This window comes from Planococcus citri, chromosome 2 (genome assembly GCF_950023065.1).
Source record: "Planococcus citri chromosome 2, ihPlaCitr1.1, whole genome shotgun sequence".
Lineage (NCBI taxonomy): Eukaryota > Metazoa > Arthropoda > Insecta > Hemiptera > Pseudococcidae > Planococcus > Planococcus citri.
The window spans coordinates 43,210,988-43,229,884 of NC_088678.1; the positions used below are offsets into that span (position 1 = coordinate 43,210,988).

Below are 18,897 nucleotides of genomic sequence, written 5' to 3' on the forward strand. Positions count from 1 at the left end.
ATTTTTAGCTGCCCAACTGCATATTCACGCCTTCTGGAGCTAATTCAAAATTCTGGAGAAATTGAAAAATCGCGCTGGAGGCTCCGAATGGCTGGAAATTGTGAAATTTGGATTTGGGGGGTTAGTTTTGGACAAAATACAGCGATTCGCGTGAATTTCAAAAATTTCCACACAAACGGGAAACTTTTGATTTTTTGGATTTTTTAATTTTGAAAAAAGTTGGTCAAAAAACCACTTTTGAGGTGTCACTTCCAAAATTGGCTCAAATGTGGATAAACTCGTTAAACAGGTCGAGTGTAATATACAACTCGATTTTTAGCTGCCCAACTTCATATTCACGCCTTCTGGAGCAAATTCAAAATTCTGGAGAAATTGAAAAATCGCGCTGGAAGCTCCAGAATGGCTGGAAATGGTGAAATTTGGATTTGGATAATTAATATTAGTTTTGGGACCTATTTTGACCATTTTTATTGATCAAGTACGTACTTTTTTAAAAAAATCATAAATCGCCAAAAACAGTCAATTTTGAATTTTCAAAAATTCGCCAAAAATCGAAAAATGAACTTGGGCAGCTGAAAATGTGGTTTTGGGGGTTTTAGACTATGCTCTTTCCAAAAATCGCGGTCCCGTTCAAATCGGAGTGTGATACCTCAAAAGGTTCCCTTGTTAGATCTAATCATTCTTAAACCAATTTGCTGTTTTGGCGGGACCATGAGAGGTCACAATTTTGTGCATTATGAGACCTCTTACAGTCATAAATTTTACATGCGAGTCGATCTAAATCCGAATCCTTTTTATGGCACTTGGCACTCCATTGTTTGATTTTGAGGTAAAATGCAAAAAATCGTCATTTTTTTGGGTGAACGACTTCGTGATTCGAATCGTATCTTGTTCTTATTTGATGAATCGTAGGAAATCCGATAAGGGATGAAATTGTCTAACTCGTCCATGAAATAGGGAAATCAAATGGGAATGGAATTGGTTTTATTAACGTTAGAAACAAGCCCTGTAAGTGAACTGTCCAAAATAAATGGATCAATATTTCGAATTCGATCATTTGAATGCCTCTCTTCCCCTCTCCAGGTGCCTTTGCATACAATGTAGGTACAAAGTATAGAAAACAAACAGTTTCTCCGTGCTTATTATGTAGGCCACTAGCATATCGGTATACATGCACACATGTGACATAAATATATTTATACACGAAGAATGTTGTGTACTCGCAAGTCTGCTCGATAACATTTACGCCTATTAGTTTCGAAAAAGAAAAAAAAAACTGAAAAAAAAACACGAAACTGGTTTGACCTGTGTGTGTGTTGTGTTTTTACGCGTTTACAATCATTTGAGACTTCTCCATCCGGATTTCAGGTTAATGTACGTATACGTGTTAAGTGTCTTAAAGTGAAACGCTCGCACTCGCTGGCCGTACGGTTTTGCTTTTCTTCAAACCCGTTTGGATGGAATGAAGTTCTGGTATACGTACAGCGGCGACGGGTATATGTAAAAAATTGCAAAAAAACGGGCCCACAATGCATATTCTGGTATGCTCAAAGGTAGAAGAAAAGTGAAAAAGTGAAACGAAAGCGACCGACGCATCGCTCGACGCGACGCACGTTCAAATCTTATTCGAACGCGTCGAGATACGGAAGTGTTTGGTGACGGTCGCGCGTCTTCTTGGTATTGTGGGTTCGCGATTTTTTTCCTTTTTTTTTTTTTTTTTTTTTTTTTTGGTGAAAATGGTCTCGTGCTGAGTGCGCGGCGATATTTCGACTTATTTTGTTACTGTAACAGTTAATTAATATTTTTTTTGTCGTAAGTTGTTATCTAATGGTGTTTAATTCTACGCTGGTTGCTTGGCAGGCTGAACTTTTGGAAGTTATCAGGAAACGAAATCTGGAGAATAATGTAAGCGACGACGAAGATCTCGGATTGCCTCGTAGTCCTGTCAGTAATTCGCCCACCACTGCTGATGACATCTTTACCAAAGTACGTTATACTGGAGTTATCCGGTTCGTTTGTACTTAATACCTCTATGTTGATTTGATGTAAGACTAGGTAGGTATATGCATAGGAAAAAAGTATGGTAGTGCGATATAAATAGCATTTGAACTCGCGTAGGTGTTGCGATTTATTTACTGTTGTTGCAGTTGTTGTTGTTGTTGTTGTTTGGTGTGTGCCTGTGTATTCAACTAATATGTATATGAGAGGTAGGTGAACGTTACCCAGGTCGAATGCGTCGTGCCGTTCTCAGATGGTTTACAGGTTTGAAGCAGGGCAAGAAAGAGAATAAAGGTCACTATGAGGTCGATCAAACCGCTGAAAAAAAATATGATAGTATAGTTGAGGACGACATCCTCTACTATTGTTCATGAAGATTTGAGTGTAAAATGTGTATTTTCTGTGAGTAATGTAAATTTGGAAATCAGTCTTTCATTGGTCAATATTTAAATTTTTGCCGAAAACCGTGAAAAAATTATAATTTTTTAAATAGACTATGTAAATCCACGAGAAGCTACAATTTTTATTCAAAAATAGTGAAAATATTTTTTCAAAAAGTTTATTTAAAAATAATGTATCAAATGCAATAAGTCACGAAAAATCCATGCATTTAGCGAAGTGGTACTAGAAATCAAAAAGGTGCTGGAAACATCCAACATGTGGCTTTAAAAATCTCGCATTTTTCCATGAAAAATTTCTTAAATATTGAGAGCTTGTTTTTGGTGAGGGAGAGTGGAGGGAGGGTCATTCCACGTCAATTCGGCCAAGAAGTGGGGAGGGGAGTCTGCGATTTTTTTGAAATTTTTCCTGTGGAAAGTCCTTCCGAAGGGATGACCAATGGGCGAATCGCAGCCCTTTAGCCCTTTTTTAAAGGCTGCTATAGGTGGTGTCAAAGTTTTCAGTGAACTTAAAATATCATTAATTTCGTAATTTCAGCAGTGAATTACTCGATAACCGCAATACCTACCAAAATGGAACTTTTTCCAATAGTTAGGGGTTTTGAAAGGCTTTTTGGTGATATAAAAATCAGCGTTGCCACTTTTTTTCGTACAAAAAATTAGATCGAAAAGTATCAAAATGTAGTTTTCATATCGTTCCGACTCTCAAAAATTCTGAAAAAAATATATTATGGACAATTTTTGATGCTGAACAACATATTAAAAAATTCGGATGGCATTATTTCGTAATGTCGATTTAAAAAAATTGAAATTTTATGAAAAAATTGGAATTTTTGATTTAAAACGTAAAAAAAAGTTCTGACTGGTGAAGTTGACCCATTTGACCCATATTTTTACGTATCCGTTGAAAAAGTTGAAAACCCCCTTTCACTTGATAAAATGAACTCATCACAAAAAAAATCAAAATTCTGAGTAAATTGAAAAAATAACGAATTTTAATTTTTTTTTTGCTATGAGTGTAATTTTTATCAACTTTTTTATGAAATACGTCAAAAAGAGGTCAAAATAAGACAACTGAATAAATTAAAACTTTTTTTGATGTTTGGAATTGAAAATTGAATTTTTTTGAATTTGGATTTTTTGTGATGAGTTTATTTCATCAAGTAAGAGGGGGTTTTCAACTTTTTCAACGGATACGTAAAAATAGGGATCAAATGGGTCAACGAGACCGTGATTTTTGGAAAAAATTTCAACTGTCTGAATTCATTTTTCGATTTTTGGCGAATTTTTGAAAATGCAAAACTGACCATTTTGGTGATTTATGTTTTTTTTAAATTTTTTTTATTTAATAAAATGATGATTAGTCCTGAAATTAATATTGATCTCCTGAATCCGAATTTCGACGTTTCAAGCCATTCTGGAGCTTCCAGGAAACTTGATTTTTTAACTATATTTTTCTTCTAAGAAAGCTGGTAAGAAAACGCACTTTTGGTTTTTACTTTGGAATTCGTCGGCTCAAACGTGGATGAATTCGGTGAACAGGTGGACTATAAGGCACAACTCGATTTTTAGCTGTTCAAGTCAATATCGACGCCTTCCGAAGTGAATTCAAAATTCTGGAGAAATTTAAAATCGCACTGGATGCTCCAGAATGACTTGAAACGGCAAAATTCGGATTCGAGGGATTGGTTTTAAATTAAATGCAACGATTCGTGCAAATTTCGAAAATTTTCTTGCGAACAGAAAACGTTTGAATTTTTGACTATTTCCTTTACTACGATTTTGTTTCTTATTCGTTTTTTTAGAAATATTTTCAAATAGTGCTTTTGACCAATGGTTTTTACTCATTTGTTGAATTATTGTTGAAGAAAATTTCCAATTTATACTCATTTGTTTTGTTAGAAATTAAAGATTTGAGCTTTTTTAGAACTTTCATTTTCCGAAATGATTTTCCTTTGAAACCTCAATTTTTTGTGATTCAGTCAATTTGGCAGGGCACACTGTTACAATCTCCAAAGCAATTTGTTTCCCCAACATGGGAACCTAGAGAACTTTCAATGGGTTGAAAAAAAGCTGATCAAGAAAACACGATAAAATTTTGTGTGGTAATTTTTCCGTATTTCTATTTTATTTTTTATCGATGACATAAGTATAGCTCGTCAGCAAATCACGTTAAAAAACAGATTACCTACCTAACGAAAGAAGGAGGAGCGAAGGACGTCAACACTGTATTGATGTCCCCTCCCCCCACCCACCCGATGGCATGTGTAATTCATTTTTCAAGGATCTGGAAAATTGGAGAAATTGGTCTGGAAAATCTGGAAAAGTCAGGGAAAATCATTTCCGAACATGGGTGGACAGTGTGGACACCCTGGGTGGTCCTCTACTAGGCTGTAGGCTATATTTTACAAATGCGAAAATTTTTAACATAAAATCAGCTAATATCGAATTAATTTGATTAAAAATGCAAAATACGAGTTGATGAAAAATTTTCATGCCCGCATGTGACTTCGCCAAAAACACTCATCATAAAAAAACATTCTATGTAAATGAATGTAAGCCGACAAAACTTTAGAGGACGTGCAGGTTGATCCCCAGTTAAATTGTAGTCAATGAACTCGCAGTCAGATAATCTTTTTGTGTTGAAATTTACGCGTTGGTGGAGACAAGGAACTTAGCATCTGACTATCTACCTAATTCTAGCTACGTGAGAAAAACTGTAAAAAAAATTTTTATGAATTTTTCCTACGAGCTGAAGATCGGGCAAACATGCTTACATAGGTAATGCATATAGTGGTGTTGTTCCATACAATTCAGTTTTTTAGTTCACTCACTGTATGGAACACACTGTAGGATATTTATTATTCGCGACGTTTTGAATCCCTTGTGTTAAAATGACGAATCAGCTGTCTAGTATGTACAATTTGCTACCTGGTACCGGGTCTATAAGGCACGCCTTCCTCTCATTTTTTTTCTTCGTCGAAGGCCACAGTATTGTTTACTGTACTTCTGGACCAAATTACCAAATTGAGCTTGCACATTTCGCATGCACGATTCCATCTCTATTTACATCTGCGGTTTGCAATCGATTAATTATGCTCGTAAAATAAGCCAATTCGAAATGGTTGTGGTTTGTTCTGTCTCTATACATATATGCCTGCCATTGCGTAATTTTATGCCCATACGAATATCTGTTTGCTCGTCATCATCCATCGCGATAGACTCTAAATACCTACAAATTTAAACCAACCGACACTAAAAGGTACCTAATACTCTGATATTATGGAAAATCTACCATGTACCATCATCATCATCGTATGGAATGTGGGAGGGTACGGAAATTGAACCCGAAACTAATTCGGTTCATTAACGACAATAACATAGAACGAGAAGATCTATTCGTTCAAATACATACATACGCAGAGTCGCAGACAACAAATAAATTGTACGCTGTACACCTATGATTTGTATTCACATTTCATACGCCGCTGAATCATCTAACCTGTTGCAGTTTTTAATTTGCGTCGAATTGTTAGAAAATTTTTCACGTCGTTGTAAGCGGTAAAAATAAAACAGCGGTTTAAGTCGTCGTCGTCGTCATGATCGTCGTCGTCGTCGGCGCATTTATCAGCTTTGTAACAGCTGTCAGAGGAATAGCAATATAATATCGTACCTCTACCTATGTTATACATCGTATACACCTGCAACACGTATCGTATCGTTCTCTCTTCGGTAAACAAGTCGTACAGCGGTAATTTTTTCAGCTCAAAACGAATTTAAGAGACTTTATAAGGCGTTGAATTCGAGTTTATGTGTGGCATCCAGCATACTTATACTTACATATATTTTCAATTATCAGCGCTGCAGAGGAGTGAAGTGTAGTTTGTTTTTCCATCTGCGGCTGAAAAAGCTCACGATGAGTGCTGGGGAAAGATTTGAAATGGAAATGGTAAAAAGGATTGAATTTCTAGCTCGAATTTAATTTCAGTAGTGAAATACCTATGAGAAATGATGTGGAGTGGAAGCTTAGCTTAGAATACCCGGAATCGTTTTTTTGTAAAATAAACAATATTGTTTTTCTTCGGATTTTAATCTAATTTTCAAAATTTGTTACAGGAGCATATCGTAACGAAATCTTCGCAAAGTACTTGCAGCGATGGATCTCTTCTTAGCATGGGAAGCTCCGAAATTGACGAGGTTGGTGTATTGGATTTGTTCGTATAAATTTAATAATGAAATATTTTACGAGAGAATTTCTCAGTTTCTTATTAACCGGTGTTGCTCATGTTCCCCCGGAATTATAATGTTAAGTACAAAGTTTGATAGGTTGGTACCTAAAAATTATTGGTGCTGAAACGGAAACTTGTGGTCTTCATGGGGTTTCAAATTTTTCAAAATATTTCCAAAATGAATCGCATAAATTGATAGAAAAAATTCAATGGTGCGTTATTATAAGTATCAGAAAATTTAATTTCTAGTCAAAATGTTACATTTACGTTTAGATGCCCGAGTACATAAATGAGAAAATTCATACCGGGGGGGGGGGGGTAAATTTTTCCAAAAATCTTTTATAACACGTCAAAAAAAATGCAATTTTTCTCACTCATGTCATGATAAGAAGTGAAAATATGACTTACATGAACGTATGCATAGAGTTGTGCATTCTCAATTGCATTTTTCAAGATTCTAAGACATTTTTAGATGATAAATTTTGGCCTAAAAGTGAACCATATTCTCACTAAATCGCTCATGTCAAGATTTTAATGTAATTTTTTGATGAAGTTTGAACCCAAAAAATACACCTTTTCTCACTCATATCGTCAAAAGTAGTTTTCTAAAAACAATGGTAGGTTGAATAAGACCTGGAAATAAAATTCCCAATTTTGTAGCTACCCAATCGCATATTTTTTGATTTTAAGGCATTTCTTGAAAAAAAAGTGGCTTTATTCAGAAAAACTCATTATTTTTACTCACGACAAAATTGGGTTCTTGGAATGTGATAGTAAATTGTAATTTATTTATTCTAATGACCATAATACGTTTTTCTGGGATAATTGGTCGTTTGATTTTTCCTCAATTTATGCAATTTTTGACTATTTGAAGGGCTAATTGTGAAAGTCGCCTTAGTCAGCAGTGATTTTTGTACAAATCAGTGAAAACGTTGTTGTCCTGCTTCAGTGATAATGTAAAAACTTAATGGTCAAGTATTAAAAAAACATCTTCAACTATCCCAGAATGCATTACAATACTCATTTTTCCCTTTAAAATTGATGAAATATGAAAAAAAAAAATGTTTAAACTTGTGTGAACAAAAAAATGACTAAGGCGATCGACTTTCACAATTAGCCCTTCATTTTGAGAATTTTAAAACCCCCAATTTTTTGATTGGACAACTGATTTTTTTTTGAAAGCTGCTCTATGGGTGACTATGATTTGCTAAAAAAAAAAGTGGAAAAACATGTGACTGGGTGACCGAGAGATTCTCTGGTTAGTTCCATGGTTTGCATTTTTATATGAACAGTGTAGATGCAGTTTTTCAACAAAAAAATTGTTTAAATGACAAAACTCACTTTTTTTAAATTGAAAAGCAAAAAAAAATTGGAAAATTATTTTTTTCAGAAAAAAAAATTACTAAAAAATCGGAATAAATAGGTAGGTATTTAAAAAAGAAGATGAATTCAATTATGTTTTTTGAGAAAAGAATCGTGCAATGAAAGAAATCTCATCACCTGAACCTCATCAAATATTGGTAACTTATCTTGACACTGAAAAAAAAATGTGAAGAAAAATATGTATTTTAGTACAAAAAATTTTTAAAAAAAACTTTTTTCGGGAAAATGAATAGATGCAAAATTCGCCGAGATCTGATAAAATGATATTCTGATTAAGTAGTAATTTTTATAATATCGAAAAAAAAAACTGCAAAACTTGAAAAACCAAAAAAAAAATTGAAAATTGATAATTTATTAAATAATTTCTTCGCAACTCCTTATATTTTTTTTTTCAACATGAAAAAATGGAAAAACTGATTTTTTTCTAAGTTATGTGAAAAATGTAATTTAGATCTGATCAAATATTCATATTTTCATCAAGCAATTTTTTGGTTGTAAAAAAAAATAATAAAAAAAAAAAAACAGAAAAATTTGAGGAAAAAATGAAAATACTCATTTAAACAAAAAAAATTGATTAGGTAATTATCGAAAAAAAAAACTAAAAAGAATAGTGCAATAAAAGTCATCTATATATAACCAAATCCAAATATTGTTCGATTGAATGTTTGTTTTTTAGTTTTATTTTTTTGACTAAATTGGTGAATGAGAAATTTTTAAAAAATGACAAAATATTGCAATTTTTGACGCTTTGTGAGAAAATCTTGAAATTTAAAACTACAAAAGAAAAATTGTTGCAATACAGTTTATCAAAATAGTACTGAACTAAGTTATGTAATGTGCTTTATACCTACTCCACTAACATAAATTTTTACATTTTTTTTCTTCTCGCAGGAATCGTACTGTCACAGTTCCAGGCATTCTTCGAAACTTTCTTTGTACGAGAAAAGAATTTCCACCGGATCTTATTCAGCGACTTCGAGTAATTATAGAATTTTTTTTCCTTTTTAACTCATATACGATAAAATATGATACGTCGAGGTCAGATCTACATAGATGCGGGCATTAAATACGAATTAAATGGTACTCGGACATGTACACAGATACACTCCGGGTCGTTCGAGGCATTAATGAAATAAAATTTTATTACAATTAACACGATATAACATATAAGTGTACCTAACTTGTGCCCTCTGTTCCGTATCGATGTACTGTTAACTGTTTCGTTCGTCGTATATGTGTTCTTTTTTTTATTATTTTCCTTCTTAATTCGATTTTTATATGGTGACGTTGTTTTTTTTTTGTACAAACAGATAATGACAGATCTTCGACGAATAATTCGCCGTCCGGTAACGGTACGTCGCTCAGTCACAGCGCCGCTAAACATAAAATGGCCGTCAAACCAAAACGTAATCATGGGGCGCCTCATAAAAAACGTCAGGTTAGTATCACTATGTGTAAATTAACGACTTGACGATAGTTTTTAAATTTTTTTCTGCACCTAGACTAGTTATTAATTGACTATACGATTCAATATACTTGAATATATTTTCTGCGCAGATAATAACCAACAATACGTTGCCAACGACGCCGGAAGTTAACGAAGAAAATAGTCATAAAATTCTTCCACCAGAAGATAAACAACAAAAAGGTAATTGTTTGAATTGTTTGCGATGTTATTGTTTCAAACAGCATCGCGAACCGCATCAATGTTCGCAATCTGTATTCGATGAAAATTCCGATACCCGACGAGAATATTTTTACAAGAAAAATCCCGTCTATAGCGACCCAGCCACCGCCGCCGAACAGTATGGAAAATTTTTATTCAGGCATTCGGCTTTACATGCTTTTAAATACGATCAAGTGTACACCGATTTTACCACAATACAACATGTTTCGAGATGTAATGCTATGGCTGCCACTGGTGCTGCTGCTCCTGGCAGCTTTGTCGATCAAACAACGTTTAGTGTAGAAAGAAGCAAACAGGTTCCGAGATGCGGTAGTAGAATTTTTACCAAATATAGGACCTCTCGAGTGTCGCTGAGGAGGACTAAAATCGAAGCTTCGATACGTAAAAAAAATATACCCAAGGAGACGCGAGTTCATAGTTTGACCAATGATAATAAAAGAAGGAATTTATATCGGTATCCTAAGTTCTATTACGAGTTCATTTTGAAAGATTTGGAAAGGGAGGCTTTGTAGATGTTGAATGGGGGAGGGGGGATTTGTTGAAAAATGTTTGCGGGGATTCAGTTGAGATCTGAAATTTGGTGCGACTTGGTTGAAGTCCATATAATATTGTCTCACGAGGAAACTTTCTGCCGTTTCTGGAGTGTTCGCAGTTGACTAGAATGAAATTTTGTTCGAACTTTTGCACGAGTGGATGAACTTAACGTCATATTTGTTTTGTTTTTTTTTTTTTAAATTTGTCTGAACAGAATTAAAGAAGTTATGGTTCAAAACTTGAAATTTTAAAACAATGTGTCGAAGGAATTATAAACTCAAATCCCACTAGCAATTCGTTCAAAATTTGAAAAAAAAAAAGTAAAGAGGCTTAATTGATTGTTTGTAATTTTCTTCGAGGTACAATTCTCAGTGTCTCTTTAGAGCCCTCTCTCGTCATTTTGGAAAAAAGTAGAAAAATTACGAGAATGTGGTGTGACTTATCAATGCCCTCCAATTCGAAAACGTTGAGTTCAATTTTATTATTTGCATTCGACTTGACTGGAAAATTTGCCCTCGTTGAATTTTCTGTATTCAAATTGATACAAATTGAAGAAAAATATCCCAAACTAATTTGTTAGCGAAAAACTCAGGCGTTGTAAATCTTTGCAATTTATTTTTTATTCGTTCTTGTATTTTCTGAGTCGATTCAAACGAAACCAAACCAGATCGAAGGATCATGATTTGAAACTCTTGTAACCAAATATTTCATTTTTGAATTTTTTTTTTTTTTTGAATAAAATAAACCAATGACAGTTTTGAAATTACTATTCAAAAACTTCCAGTTTTAAGCAACAACTAAAAAAAGATTGGTACTTAAGTTGACTTTTGACTCTTCCAGAGCTATTCAAAATTTCTGGAAAAAATTTAAAACTCGCTGGAGACTCCAGAATGGCCTAAAATTGGTGGTTTTCAAACTGGTTGCAGGGGGAGGGTGGGGGAGGGAGATATGGAGATTGAAATGAAAAAATTATTCGCGCTGGTGCATTTTAATTTTGAAAAAAAATGAAAAATTTTTAAAATCATCATAAGAGAGTTTTTGAATTTTCTAATTGTCAAAAATTTGCCCAAAATCAAAAAATGAAATTGAGTACCCGAAATTTTGGGTACGAGCATTTTATGAACTGCTTTTTTGAACCAGCTTGGGTTTGTTCAAATCGGAAAGAAAAAGATATTGCACGGGAAAAGAATCATTTCACAAAAATTAATAAATATGTAGCACGTGAGGAAAAAAAACAATTCATCTACTGCACAAGTAGTGATTTTTTTTGCTGTTTTGGGCAATAGGAGGAGATGGGTGTTATTTGGATTAAAATAGATTTCACCAGAGAGTTTTTGAACACACTTTTGGGCAGTTTTAAAGAAAACTACGATTTTTTGACAGTTATTTTGGCAAAAAAAACAAGATTTTGACCAAAAAAAGCAAAACTTGTTCACAATTTTAGCAAAAAAAGACTTTCTATCAATTTGTAGCGATTTAGACTATTTTTTCGGAATTTCACCAGAAAAACATCAAAGGAAAATTTTTTCAAAAACTAAAAAATTTATAGCAATTTTTGAAAAAAACCAGGGTTTTTGACAGTTTTGTAAAAAGCAAAATATTTGGTAATTCCGGAAAAAAGAAAAACTTGAAAGTATTTGAAAATTTTTTCCAAAAAAAAAAAAAAAAAAAAAACTATTTCACAGTTTAAAAACTAAAAAAACACAATTTTTTCATAATTTTTAGCAATTTCTGCGAGAAATTAAATTTTTTGGAAAGCAAAACTTTTTTGAATTCAAAATAGGTGGGAGTTTTTTCAAAAAATGAAAGACTTCCCATTCGTAAAATTTATTTGTTTATTTTTACAAAAAAAATTTTATTACAAAATAAGTTATTTTTCTGGAAATTTTTTTTTGGCGAGGAATCATTTATTTTTACGGGGAATAATTTTTTTTGTTGGTCAAATTTTATTTGGACGTGGATGACATTTCTTTCGTCTTTATAGGTTTTGGTATAATTAATGCAAAATATCCGCGAAGAAAAAATGATCAAAACACGTATTAATGCAAGAATTAGTTTTTTGCAAATCTTCAACCGGTCAATACCAATTGAACCCTAAAAGTGGTCTTGGATTTTGACGGAAACAACATAGATCGACTCAGAATCTCAAGTTTATGTACTTTCATTTGGAACTAGCCTAACCTATGATGCAATAAGTTTTCAAAATTCTATCCATCAGATTTGTTTAGGGTACCAAAGCTTTCACTAGGGAGCTGGTAACTTAATATCAAACCTTTGATAATAAAGTCACTGTTAACATTGCTGTGTTGACGTTTGCGGTGCTGGAACATGTGTGATTATTTCACTTAATTAATACATAGTTACTTTTCACTCCTACTTAAATCTCAATATTCTTCTAATCCGTGTGTTTTTGCTTTGTATTTGTTGTACAGTCGCAGAAACAGGACAAAGCGACGAGCACGAATCGAATCAAAATTACGTTTATAAAACGTCTCAACGCGAGAGTCGTACTATCGTCGAGTACACCAATCACCACCAACACCAACACCATAGTAGTAATAACAATAATACCAGCGTAACGCAAATCAATACCTCAACGGTGACTTGTTCGACAACGCAACAATCAAAATGTGCTTCATTACCAGCCGGCGTCTCTCTAAGTCCGGCACCGTCTTTCAAGCTAATAACCAGGAGTAAATCGAACGCCGCCAACAGCATTCAGCAATCGCCCGACGAAACAGTCGACGAATCTGCGACCGAGGTTTCGAGTAAAAAAGAAGAAAGCGGTTCGTTCTTCAGTCGGCTGTTGTTACGTCGCAGCAGTAAGAAGAAAAAGAACGCCGTAGACGAGTCGGATGCTAATCAAAAGTCAGATATTGAAATGGAATGGGAGACGACTTCGACGGAAAGTGCGACTTCGAGTACTACGAAGGAAGATAGTGGACCGATACCTTACGCTAATGGTATCAATAACGCTATGAAAAATCATCCGCTATTTCGTCAACGTATAGAACCGTTGAATTTACCAGATATTCCGGCTTCTCCGCCTCCTACAGCGATGGAATCGATGCCACCGACGGCTACGAGCAAAATCCATACGTCGACCGTTCCCATCAACATGGACGAATCTGCGGATACGAAATCGTCGATTTCGGTCAAAAAATCGCATAGTTTTAGAAATCACGAAAAGTTACCGTATAGTTGTTACGAAGATACGCCTAGTTTACCGGTCAATATCGGTTTAGTCGAAGAAGAAACCGTTACCGAACGGTTTAGCAAACATTATCGTACAAATCGTAGATCCGTCGACTCGTACCAATCGCTATCGCCGACTTCTTCGATACCAGATTGTAAAAATCGCGCATCCGATGCCTCGTACCAATCGCTATCGCCGTCTCATTCTAGACCGGACTCGTCCGCAGAACTGGAATCGTCGATGATCGACGTACCTGAATACGAAACAGCTGGTTTTCGTCTGGATGTTAAATGGAAACCGACGTCGACTCCGGTTAAACCGACACCGACGCCGGATTACGGTAATATCTCCGTGGTTAATTGCAACAAAGTCAATATCAGCATCGAAGACGGTACCAAAGTAGAAAAAACAACCGACGTAAAAGCTCCAGTTCCGACTCCTAGGACCAGCTTGTTGAGCAAATTTGATACTTCGGATAGTTCTTTATCGAGCTACAAAGAAGGCGCCAGCGAGAAGGAACCAGAAGTTGAAAACTACGTTAACGTAACTGTAACCGAATCGAGCGGTCAAAGATCGATCGTTTCGATCAGCAGCAGCGTTGAAACGAACAGCGAACCACATAGTCCATCGGGTGATTCGGTTTTCGAGCCTCTCGAATTCAACGAGACCATCAACAATGAAATACAACAACCTACCGATCAATCTATCGCTGTATTCGACTCTGAAAAAGATCTCGATAAAAAACACACCGAAGAAGAGGAAGAAATTCGCGCCGAATCGCCTCCTAAAACTCTGCCTTCGCCTAAATCAAAACCCAAACGAGACCAACCCCCTCCTATCATTGCTGAGAAACCAATCATCGTGACTGATTTCGCCAACGGTATCGTCAAAGTGAACGATACAACGGTCGTACTACGTCGTAAGGTCAACGTCTCCCAAGCTAGAGACGACGAACCGGAGTTGATGAAGGTATTCGCCAGACGTTCGTTGAAGCTCAAAGAGCCCGATGGTCTAGATGAAGTGATCGATATCGTCACTAAATCTAGAGACAGTAGCGATAAAGAGAACGAAGATAACAATTCGTCGTCCGAAGAACAACCACGTAGTGCGAATAAAAAGAACGAAATCAAACTAGATTCGACGAAAACTGCTTTCAGTAAGTTCCAAAGGAGCGTCAGTCAAGATGTTCAAATGAGTAAAAGTATCACCGTCCTTACGTCGAATAATAACGAGAAAAGACAAAGATGCAGATCGATTCCTAATGAAATGGATACAACGCCACCGAAATCACCTCCTCCCATTATTTCAACCAATGTTGGAGAAGAGATTATCGTCGAAAAAGAAAAAACCGAGGTTAAAAACGAAACGCCTTATAAACGTATTCAGCAACGTAGAGAAGAATGGGAGAAAAGAGCCCAGCAAGCCAGAGGATCTAAATGAAATGCTGTGCTTCGTTGAGATATTGATTTGAAAGTAAAATAGGATGATTTTATTCGGCGTTTATCGAGCATTGTTTTCTGATTTTTTCAAGGATAGATTTTATTTGTTTGCCTCTTCTTCTTTTCTTTAAATCACTGGAAATATGGTCTCTTCGATGCTTCCAATAATAGCCGATCGTCCTCAGACTCGTTATGAACAGGGCTGGACAGAATGCTGGCTCATAGATCAGTTCAGATCTCTCGTAAAATTTTTAAAACAATACGTGTCTAATAAATGCTGTAATTTTGAAGAAGGTACATTTTTTAAAAAAGTGACCGTTCTTTACACCAAGTGCAATTTTAAATAACGAAATTTAAATTCAAAAAACTTTGTTCGTGGATCTAGGATCCACATTCGAATTTTCAGATCTCGTCCAACTGTGTTGAATGCTTTTTTTTATGAAAAATTCAGAATTTTTCTTCCATTGTTCTACGCATTAGAACTATTTTTAAAACTGTGACCATTTTCGTGAAACAATGATTCGTCTTTTCTTCTTTAGATTGCTTGACAATCGCTTTAAATTATTGCCAACATTTATAATGATGCATTGGGCTGTGATTTTTTTCTCACTTCGAAATTACAAACTTATTTAATATGATTTAATCATCGAAGCACGATGCAAAAGCGTGTGTTTAAAACTTGCCTAGGCTACCTAGTTTTCTATTTTTTTTAAATCACGTTTTATCGCACAAAATGAATGAAATTCTATAAAAAAGGAGGCAAGAATAGAATGCAGTTACTGGTTTAATTGCCCGAAGAGTTTCCACAACGAATTCAGAAAACGCACCGTTGCTTTCAGCATTGATTTTTTCAGTTGAAAAATGCTTTCAATTTCTTCTAGACTCTGTTTTACTTCTAGACACTTTTCTTTTTTTTATATACCTATATTTCAAATATTCATGTATTGTTTCTGTTTCCATTCTCCCTATCTCTATTCTCTATGTACAAAATGTATTTTACGATTTAATACCTATTTTGATATTTTACTAAATTAAAAACAGAAAAAAAGAGTAACATTGCGTAGCATTGTAAAAATACCTTTAATAATATGTACCGATACATTTTTTTTGTTTTGATATTGAAGTTTTTCTATCGTACTCAATAATAATGATTATAACGCGGTTGTGAATAATGCAAATGTCACATAACGGCGGTGTATACCTATTTTAATATTTTTTTTTTCCAAACAGCATTTATTCCATCTTGTATATTGAATTATAATAAATTTATTATTCATCTTGATACTTACCTAGTACCTACTAACGAATTTGTAGCTTATTCATGGTTTTCGTGTGTTAATATGTTCAAAAACTTGTATACGTTCACCGTAGGTTTTTAAGTGATTTGTGTCGGGTCGGCTGTGTCGAAATCGGTAATAATGATGTGTTTTTACCGCTAATGAAAAGGATTTGAGAAGGGTATTTTACGTATTGTGCCTTAAGCGATGTGATTCTCGAAAAGAATGTAAATTAAATGAGTTTTTAATATTGTTATTTTTTCGAATATTATTGTATAATAAAATATAAAATGAAATGTACGTTATATGCGATAAATATTTTCCCTTTGTTATGTAAGTCTTGTGAGATTATTAAAAAATTTTTAGAGTGTGTATTTTCTTTGTGTTTATGGTATTGAGTTCTCGATCGATTGGATTGATTTGAGTGAAGGAGCAAAGCCGGGTAGTAAAATAGGCGATTTGGCCTTATCCTTGGATTTTGAAACTAATCAGCAGAAATGGTTCCTTACGGTCCAAAGCTCACGTGATACATAAAATTTTTAGATCGCCAAATCACCTTAGAACCCTTTCAAAAGGGGTAAAATTGCAATTTCAATTGAAAATTTCCAACTTTGACAGTTCTCAATTTTAAACTTGCTGGTATGTTGGACGTCATTAAGGACGTGACTATTTTTTGAAATTTTTGAGAATTTTTTTTGTGGGCGGAAAATTTTTAAAAATGCAAAAAAAACTGATTTTTCACCGTTTCCACCCAAATTTGTAAATTTTGGCCGAAACCTTTTTTTCTTGCAATATATCATAGAGGACGTCTAACTACGTCAACAACCAGAATTTGAATTAAATTTGTCAATTTTTTCTATGTTTTTAAATTTTTACAAATAATCTGATTTCCGTCATTTTGGGATCCTCTGAACCCCCGTTTCAATTTTAGAGAAATTTAAAACTTCTGATTTTCCAACTCATTTTCGTCAAAGTCAGGTTTTTCAATTTGGACAGGTGAAAAAAATCTTAAGATTTTCAATTTCTCTGAAATTGACATTATGTGTATTCATTTTCGAATTGATATTTTAGTCTAAACATGAATTTTTGCCGGTAGGCGCCTCAGAGGTTCCCGAAATGGCAAAAATCAAATTCGGCTGAATAGACCAATGTTCGCGTCAAAAAAATTGAACACGACTAACACGAGTAATGCACAGCACAAGTAATTTGGTCTCTTTATTTTACATATTTTTTTCAATCTGTAATTCACATCTCTCTTCATCACCATCACTTATAACCTCGTAAATCAGAACATCAGATGTATCACAAAAATATATCTTTATTCTTAAAAAGAACATTGAGCAACACAGATAAAAAAATTAAATTCTGATATCATAGATGATGAATTTTCTGATCACATTTCAATATCTTTTTCTCCGCCGCAATTCATAGGCGCTACAAGCAAAAGTCAACACCGAATTAACAATGCATTTCGCCAATTTCCTACTGAAATTTTTCTCATTTCTCATTCATAAAGGCAGTAAAAGCAGTAATATCGAGAATGCGTTAAGATGAAACGAAATTAATCAAAAATTTATCGGACGTTAAGTAAATCGAATAAAAAACGAGATCCATCGTATAAAAATCAGCAGTGTTATCATTATTGCTGAAATGTTTCGTAATGCTGCTAATCTTCAAGTATTATTCCTGTCCGAATAATAAAAATCACGTAGTTCAGAACTACCTTAGTACAATTTGAGATGACCAGTAACAGAATTAATTTGTGGCAATATATCCGGACCAAGGGCTAAAACGAGAGCTGATTTTAGAGATTGGTTTTCTGATAGAACCATATGGTTAATTATATCTTGCTCGTCTGCTTTCTTCTTGATAGCAATTAATTCAGCTTCGTTGTTTACTTTCAAAGCTATTTTGGCTGATCCGTTCCATTCCCAGTGCTTAACCAACTTCGGATATTTTTCTAGACTTCGTTTGTAGGCTTCGAAACAAGCATTTACGCACTAGAATGAAAAACAAATTGTAACATAAGATGATAGGAATATCTACACCTCATGAGCAGAAAAAAAACATGTGATACTTACGTATGCAGCTATCTCTCTTTTGGTTGCCTTCACATCTTTACGAACAACAAGGACCATTTTACATTCACCGGAAACTTTTTTCTGATTGAAAAATCAAGATTAAATTATGGTAAAGTACAATGAAATAAATGAGAAACGAACTTATTTACAGGTCTCAGAGGTTTTGGTTTGGATTCTGCCGGTTCATCTTTTGGAGGCTTGCTGTGGTTTTCAAAGAAATATAGAAATACTACAGTTCCGATGAAACCGGCGCCGAAGCTAACGATGAAACATTTATTACTAATCAAAGTATCCAGCATGATTACGCATTTGTGTCCAAAACGATCCGATAAGATATAATTAATTCAGGATTCAAATTTTAAATAATTGGTTTCAATGTTTCATTCTCATATCAGTCACTCACGTGAATTAAAAACACAAACACTGCGAAGGTGCAAAAAAAATTGGCTTTGATCTTCGCGTTCGCGGGTTTCATTTGTTTTGAAATTTCGATCGTCGACGGTTCGACGCTCGATTATCGAAAGATGAAATCGAACAATCGAATAATCGAAATGAATCCGTTCATTTCGGTAGTTGTCACTTTTTTTAGAGAACCTTTTTTTGCTTGTCTTGAAAAATGGCACCAGAAACCACGGTCAAAAATTGGTTTTTCTACAAAAAATGCGTCCATCGTTG

At 34.4% G+C, this 18,897-nt stretch overlaps 2 protein-coding genes across 7 annotated transcripts in view; one reads left to right on the forward strand and one right to left on the reverse strand.

Annotated features, from left to right (window-relative positions):
* LOC135835885 (uncharacterized protein DDB_G0284459) overlaps positions 1-16,515 on the forward strand; it is an 89,939-nt gene extending 73,424 nt beyond the window's left edge. For 5 of the 6 annotated variants that reach the window (XM_065350363.1, XM_065350362.1, XM_065350361.1 and 2 more), the window contains 6 exons: positions 1,861-1,986; positions 6,513-6,593; positions 8,900-8,987; positions 9,319-9,446; positions 9,566-9,656; positions 12,662-16,515. In XM_065350363.1, the coding sequence (XP_065206435.1) occupies positions 1,861-1,986; positions 6,513-6,593; positions 8,900-8,987; positions 9,319-9,446; positions 9,566-9,656; positions 12,662-14,865 (2,718 nt within the window). In that variant the 3' untranslated portion in view covers positions 14,866-16,515. The remainder of the gene's footprint in view (positions 1-1,860; positions 1,987-6,512; positions 6,594-8,899; positions 8,988-9,318; positions 9,447-9,565; positions 9,657-12,661) is intronic. The other variant, XM_065350364.1, reaches the window with a different exon arrangement.
* A 926-nt stretch (positions 16,516-17,441) lies between these two features.
* Positions 17,442-18,771, reverse strand: LOC135835894 (probable peptidyl-tRNA hydrolase 2). The gene is made up of 3 exons (XM_065350379.1): positions 18,372-18,771; positions 18,223-18,303; positions 17,442-18,141 (listed from the first exon to the last, which is right to left on the reverse strand). Exons 1-3 carry the CDS (start codon positions 18,519-18,521, stop codon positions 17,866-17,868), a joined length of 507 nt encoding a protein of 168 aa, XP_065206451.1. The 5' UTR covers positions 18,522-18,771; the 3' UTR covers positions 17,442-17,865.
* Between the last annotated feature and the right edge of the window lie 126 nt (positions 18,772-18,897).

Coding starts and splice junctions, on each gene's coding strand:
- LOC135835894 (XM_065350379.1), bottom strand. CDS start 18,521: ATGCTGGATACTTTGATTAGTAATAAATGTTTCATCGTTAGCTTCGGC. Junction 18,304..18,371: donor AACCAAAACCTCTGAGACCT/GTAAATAAGTTC, acceptor TTTTTCAATCAG/AAAAAAGTTTCCGGTGAATG. Junction 18,142..18,222: donor AAAGAGAGATAGCTGCATAC/GTAAGTATCACA, acceptor TTTTCATTCTAG/TGCGTAAATGCTTGTTTCGA.